At 31.3% G+C, this 7,334-nt stretch overlaps 1 protein-coding gene across 1 annotated transcript; it reads left to right on the top strand.

Annotated features, from left to right (window-relative positions):
• Positions 1-1,560: 1,560 nt before the first annotated feature.
• Positions 1,561-6,403, top strand: LOC106443225 (protein indeterminate-domain 6, chloroplastic-like). Its single transcript, XM_013884801.3, has 3 exons — positions 1,561-1,872; positions 2,863-3,259; positions 4,070-6,403. The coding sequence occupies exons 1-3, from the start codon at positions 1,722-1,724 to the stop codon at positions 4,962-4,964; spliced, it is 1,443 nt and encodes a 480-aa protein (XP_013740255.2). The 5' UTR covers positions 1,561-1,721; the 3' UTR covers positions 4,965-6,403.
• The last annotated feature ends 931 nt before the right edge of the window (positions 6,404-7,334 follow it).

Below are 7,334 nucleotides of genomic sequence, written 5' to 3'. Positions count from 1 at the left end.
TTCGACCATCTATATTTTTCGAAGAATCTTCTCGTATTATTACTTCTTTCAAAACTTAACTTCAAATTCAAGCAAATCCAAGTAGATTTAACTTTTTATCACATGCTATCCGGTTATTCTGCCAACGTCACTTGCGGTGTTTCCATTCTAGCATACTAAAATATTTTTCAAACTATCGAGGAAGTAATTTCTTGACCAATGTAACCGATACTCTGACCAATTTACCATGTACCCCGAAAACAACTATTTTTATAAGATTTTTGTTCTTTGTTCTTTGGACTTCGACTTCTCATTCTCGAACACTTCTATTATGTTTTTGGCTTCCATGTGCTTAATGAATTTTCTGCAACATTTAACACTTTTAAGGCCATTCAACCCAATGCACTATTTTTGCGTGTCGAATTCATTCCATTGATTGATCCATATTTATTTACCAATTATAACTTAGGCCTCTCATCAACACCATTATTTGGCTTCATCCACGTCCTTATTATTGTTGAGGGTTATTAAACCTTATTTGGCTTTTGTCTCCTTTAGGGTCTTGGTCGAAGGACATTTGGTGTAGTAGGGGCATTCCTAAACATAATTTTATATGTTCGATGTTCAAATTAGATAAATACCCTAATAGAGATCACATTAGTTGGGGTTAGAACATTGAACCGCTTTACCTCTTATGAAATTCAGAAAATGAATCAAGGGACTACATATGTTTTTTTTTGCACTTACTCCTCTGATCTTTGGAGCACAATCTATTTACGATGCAGGTACCATCCTCCTTCAACTAGTTCGAATGCGACACTCTGTTTTTTGGAGTCTATTCAAGGTGAAACATACTCGACAATGCTCATTATTTTGGTATGTCAATGCACTGTCTATAATCTATGGAATGAGAAATCAAAGATTGCATCGCAACATTTTCAGAACCCTAGATCTTTGTTCAGACAAGTTGATGCAGTTCTAATGAACAAATTTGAAGCCATAAGATCAGAAAATCGGCCTTAAAAATGTTTTGGTTCTTTATTGTTCTTACTCATTACCATGTATGTTACTACAATGCTCTCTCACTATCATCTTATGTCTCGTTGAATGAAAGCTATATATGGCACACAAATTGATTGACAGTGTTCAATCTTGACTTCTCTCTTCATGGGCTTCGACATTTCAAGTTGATATTGGACAGTAACTCCAAAACTTATGTTCTGGTATTTTTAATTTTCCTTTCGATATTAATAGTCAACTCTTTTTCAAATGTTTTAATAATTTATGAAGTTTAATTTAATATCAATGCAGCATATTTGAAAAGAATAATTTTACGAAAGATAATTAACTATGATTAGAATTGTAATAGAGTTAGTCCTACTATTATACGGTAAACTTTTTAAACGTACGTTACACAGTAGAAACGTATCCGAATTTGACTAGTGTTTTTCCAAAAAAGAATTAGATTTATTTCCTTATTAGCTAAATGCACTGTAGCAATATATATTTTGAGATTCTTACAGGACTTAACCCCAATCATTAAAAGAAAATACCAACAAAGGAAGATAAAGAGAGAAAAACAGAGAGATAAGTTTTCTTTTCCTTTGAGGTATGTTTATTTGTATATTTATGGTATATTTTTACATATGGTGCGCTTCTTCATCATCATCATCTCAATACCTTTGGATTGATATTTGTTTTGGTAATGTTTGTGTCGAATAAGCAAAGCAGATCCAGAGAAGATGTCTTCATCGTACTCTCAGTCTATCCCCCTCATCGCCACCGGAGCAAACAACTTTAACCAAAAAGAGATGGAGATGACGATGACTCAAAAATGTAACACCTTTGTTTCACCATCACTCAGAAAACAAAGAAACCAACCTGGAAACCGAAGTGAGTACCTTTTATTATGTTTATTGTTATACACAAACATATGTGTGTGGGTATGTTTCAAAATTCAAAAGAAATCAATTAGCATCAATGAAGAATTTTCTTTACAGGAGGAAATAAAAAAGATACGAACTCTATATTTCATTCAGTTTTATGTGTTATCATTCCTAGTCGTTAAAAGTTAAATCAATGTGTTCTTAATGTACTGGTAATTAGAGCTGGAACTTTTAATCATAGCCGCACGATCTGTCCCATTTGATCTGCTGCAAAGCGGATGCTGATCGACTAATTTTAAATATTTAAATGCAAGTGCATGTTAAGTTATTTTAGCGAGAAGAATGCATATCGGTTGAATTTAAATTGCAGTATCTGCCAACTAGAAAAAAAGATATTTTTATAAATTTAATATAAATATAAATTACAACTATATATAATTTTAGTTACAGAATATTATTTATAAAAAATATATATTAAATATAAAATATTAATTTTATTGTTATTAATATTACACTTGGGTTCCACGGGTCATTGAGCTTGTGTAGTGTAATAATTTTTCCTTGCGGTTCAAACAAGTCAAATTTTTGAGTCGAAAAAATACTCAACTTGTAATAGCAAGGGACAATGGACGGGTTTAATCCGCTTCCAAACACTATTGATAGTGAATGAGTGATAGTTCCTTTGTGTTAGAAGTTCAAACCACATTAGCTATAGATGGTTTATTTTCTTGATTAGATTTTTATAAATAAAAAAAAACCGATTTCTGTAGAGGATTTTATGCTTATGGGAGATTATTGATTTAAAGCTCAAACTTCCATTATTAATAAAACAAGACAATGAAGAACTAAAATTATCATCATTCTATATGATTACATTAAGTTATTTAGTAACTTGTATTTTACTAGAAGATTAGTCTGTTCAATCAACTTGTATAAAATTGCCTCTTGACTAATGGTTTTTGTTGTATTGATCAATATCTTACTTTTAATTGAACAGATCCAGATGCTGAAGTGATAGCGTTATCTCCAAAGACGATCATGGCGACGAACAGATTCCTATGTGAAGTGTGCAACAGAGGATTTAACCGGGAACAGAATCTACAGCTTCACGGGAGAGTACACAACCTTCCATGGAAGCCGAAACAAAAGTCGGAAAAAGAAGCGAGGAGGAAGGTATACATTTGTCCGGAGCCCACGTGCGTCCACCATGACCCGTCACATGCTCTCCGAGACTTCACAGCAATCAAGAAGCATTATTACCGGAAGCACGGTGAGAAGCAGTGGAAATGCGACAAATGTCCTAAGAGTTATGCTCTTCAATCTGATTGGAAAACTCACTCTAAGATTTGTGGTATCAAAGTGCATCGATGTGACTGTGGTACCACCTTTTCTAGGTAAACTATACCTTTTTTTTTCTTTTTGATAATTTCCATCCAATAATTTTATTCATATTACAGATCATAGCAAATGAGAATCGATTAATAAAATACTATAGTGTTACAAAAAGATATGTAACAAGAGAAACGTGTTGGTTAGTCCAATAGATCTTATAGTCTGTCCGTACCGTAGCGGTACGATATTGATCGAATATTTTTAATTCGAATTTTACACGTCACTCTAGATTTTTAAGGTCTAGTACTCTAGGCTTCAGCTAGAAAATGAATATTGTGGTCAGTATGAGTCAATGTTCTAAAATTCGCTAGACAGTGCGCTTTATAGAAGACTAGCAACTAGGCGGATTATTCGGGACCTAGGCTTTAGCAAATTATTGATTTATTTTATTTATATGACATATTTTAGTTTTTATGTTCAATTATAAAATTATTATGAAAAATTATGAAAATTAGATATACAAAACATAAGAAATTAGACAAATTTGTAGATTTGTAACAATATTAGACAAATTTAAATCGATTTAAACCAATTTTAATCGATTTAGAATAGCTTAAACCAATTTGAATCATATAAATCGGTATAAATCGGATTTTAAGAAAATCGTTTCGGATAGGACCGCGTTGCCGCCTAGGCGGGGGCCTAGACGCTGCCTAGACCGATTTTTAGAACCTTGGTATGGTATGAATAGTTGACAAACATTTTAAATTTTATTTATTTTGGTTAAATAATCTTTTTATATATTTTGTGGATATATGCATATATTGCAATATTGACTTTGTCTTAAGCACACTTTTGGGGGTGTATTGCAGAAGAGAAAATTACAATGCCCACAAGGCATTGTGTGATGCATTAAATCAAGAGTCAGGAAGAAATCCTACTGGGAGCATCACGAATATGGCAGCAGCCGCTGGTGGAAGTGATGGAAGACAAGACTTTTACGGCGGTGCTGCTTCTGCTCTTGGCAGACTACAAGACTTTTACGCCTGTGCTGCTTCTGCTCTTGGCAGGCAAGACTTTTACGGCGGTGCTGCTTCTGCTCTTGGCAGACATGGTTTTTACCGCGGTGCTGCTTCTGCTCTCTCGCATAACCAATTCGGTAACAACTCAAACACTGGTTACAATCTGAACCGTTCATCTTCCAATAAGTTTGAAGGCTTCGTTCCTCACCCCACCAACCCTAATCCCGGCCCAACCAATTTCCCCATGCAATGCCCTTCGAACCAAGCATCGTTGGTGCACAACGATCAGAGTCTCAGGAGCCAGCATGATTTGATTAGCCTCGGTGCTAGGATCAACAATAACAACAACAACACTAACCATGGATATTTTCAGAACAACACCAAGACCTCTAATCAGACTCTTTTCGCCCATGGTGCTGACATCAACGATCCTTCTGTTTGGCAAAGAGGATTAACTCCTTCATCTTCGTCAGGTGTGGTCGTTAATGGCTTTGGAGATAATGATAAGGGAAACCTTCAGGGTTGGATGAACTCTCTTGCTATGACAACAAATCAACAAGGCTGGTCCGCTAGTAACATTTTCGGCCCTCATTTCGGGAACAACCTTAGCATGGGAGGCTCTGATGTGTTGACTCTTGGTGTTAACGGAGGAAGTGTGAGCAAAGGTCGTGGTGATCGTAATCCAGCACCTTTGGACACTCAGATGAAGTTTGCGTATCCGAATCGTCCATTTGGAAACCCCTGAGATGAGATTTTATGTGAATATATTTTGTTGGCTTTCATTGGAGACATTATTTTTAAGTTTTTTTGGTTTGCTTTTGTCAACTATTGCAGTGGATAAGTATCTTCTCTTTAGTAAGGATTTAAGTTGGGGATTTTCAGTTAATTTCGTCAAGTTGTTTTTAATTTTAATGTTGTCATGTCTCGAAGTGAGGTTCTTTATGGATTCTTAACTGTGGATGTGGGTTTAAGACTGGACATAATTTCCAGATCCAAAATCCATACCAGAGATTTGATCTAAAATACCCAAAATTTTCCTGATCCTATCTATTAAAATATTCGAATGAGTATTGACTTAGAGGATATTAAATATCTTAACATGATAAGATAATACTTGATATCCGAAATTAATTCGAACATATCTGAAATGATATAAGATGTTATCATAAACATATTTCCTTAAATTTAAACATGTTGACATATTTGTGTTTTTGGTTATTTGAAGTTCAATTTGTATTTGGTTTTTTAAATTTTCCTTTGAATTTACACGTCGCAAAAAAATCCAGACCTACTGCCTCTACCAATCAAACCCAAAATGAGATGAGAAAATTAAAGATATAATAATATATGTATTCTGAATATTTAATACCAAACTAGGTGACCGGTCCGCACCCTGTGCGGACATAACAAAATTCAAAATATAGAATAAATAGTGTATAGTTTTAGAAGTAACGGATTTTACATATTAATACCACCGTCTTTGCGAAAAAGCATCAGTCATGGAGAAAAGCTAGTACTCAATATTTGACATGGACGAGAGGGAACAAAATAACTTCAGTATCAAGAGGCAGTTATTGTGTATATGTATAATTGCAACGTCCCAAAATAATTTGTGTGTTTAAGAAGAAAATTTCAAAGAGGAATTTTATATTGTAATAAGGTAAGTCATTACAAACGAATTAAGAATTTAGAAACATTAAGGTGAAATGGCATTTAAAATTTCAATAAATGTGATAATAACTTGGGCAAGAAATGTTTAAAATAAATAAGGTAACTTACATTTAAACTATTCATAAGTTACTTTGCAACTTGCTCATGTCAAATCAGAAAACAACATGTACAATAGGAAAAGAGCTGAAGAAAAAAAAAATGATGATATACCTCAACTTTCCAAAGAACATATAGAACCTCTTATTATAATTTAAAACATATGATAAGCCAATATAAATAATTTTATAAATTTATTTATAATTTAATAAATGATTTATAAAGCATGCATGGAATTTATTAGCCATTAATAGTTATTATGATACTTTATATACGAATATAAGGCTTTCTATACGTATATAAAATTATTATATCAATTAAAATAAACATTTTTTTCTTATTTTATGTAATTTATAAATATATAAAAAAATTGATCACATTATTACTCTTTCATAGTTTCAACAATTAATTACCATAAATAATTATTTCTAAAATTATGTACATTATTTGGAAAGTGGTAATTGAATTATCTTTTCATTTTAGATATAATTATAATAAATAAAATCCTCAAATCATCGGCCAATCAAATTATAACAATTTGAAGAGTTCATTTATGATCGACACGTAATAAAAAAATCACTTATATGACTTCTCAATCAATATGTAGTAGGTTTATATTTTTATAAATAATTTATAACATTTTATAAATTATTTTAAAATTATGATAAATTTATTCTTTAAACAACGATAAATAATTTAAAAATAATATTAATAAACATGTTTAGATTTTGTTATATTTAAAATAGTTATTATTTAACTATATATACAATTCACCAAGTAGAGTATAAAACTATTATAATTATCTTATATAAAATTTCGTTCATTATATTTTATATTTTATAAATATTGAAAGTAATAAATAAAACATTATTAATCTTTCTATAATTTAGAGAATTAGTTTCCATAAATTTTTATTTGTAATATTCTTTAGATTATATGGCAAGTGATGTTAAATGATTTTAGACTTATCTTAAATTTATAGATCTAAATTAAATAAATAAAAATTAAGAACAATCGACTAATCAAATTATAACAATTTCTTGAAATTTCACCTATGAGCGACACGTCACCAGAAATCACTAAAGTGACTTCTCTTTCAAAATATGTAATAAATAGTGCATAGTTTTAAAAGTAACAGATTTTATATTATCATTAATTAGAATTGTATTGTATATGTGTTGTAATTCTGCATTTAAGGTGAATAATATTATTTTTACATAAATAATATCAAAAAATTATGTAGTCATATTAAAAGAAAATATAATAAAATTGAAAATATTATCCATAAATAATTAGTACAATTCTCGATAAAGAAAACAAAATCCATTAGAAACCTGCAAAAAAATTC

The sequence above is a fragment of the Brassica napus genome, chromosome A9 (assembly GCF_020379485.1).
Source record: "Brassica napus cultivar Da-Ae chromosome A9, Da-Ae, whole genome shotgun sequence".
Classification (NCBI taxonomy): domain Eukaryota; kingdom Viridiplantae; phylum Streptophyta; class Magnoliopsida; order Brassicales; family Brassicaceae; genus Brassica; species Brassica napus.
Note: the sequence above shows the minus strand (reverse complement) of the source record. Positions and strands in the feature narration are given on the sequence as shown.

Excerpts from the sequence above, each read along its gene's own strand:
- LOC106443225 (XM_013884801.3), top strand. The coding sequence starts at position 1,722 with ATGTCTTCATCGTACTCTCAGTCTATCCCCCTCATCGCCACCGGAGCA. Across the intron at positions 1,873-2,862 it reads AAACCAACCTGGAAACCGAA|ATCCAGATGCTGAAGTGATA; the intron begins GTGAGTACCTTT and ends TTAATTGAACAG. Across the intron at positions 3,260-4,069 it reads TGTGGTACCACCTTTTCTAG|AAGAGAAAATTACAATGCCC; the intron begins GTAAACTATACC and ends GGTGTATTGCAG.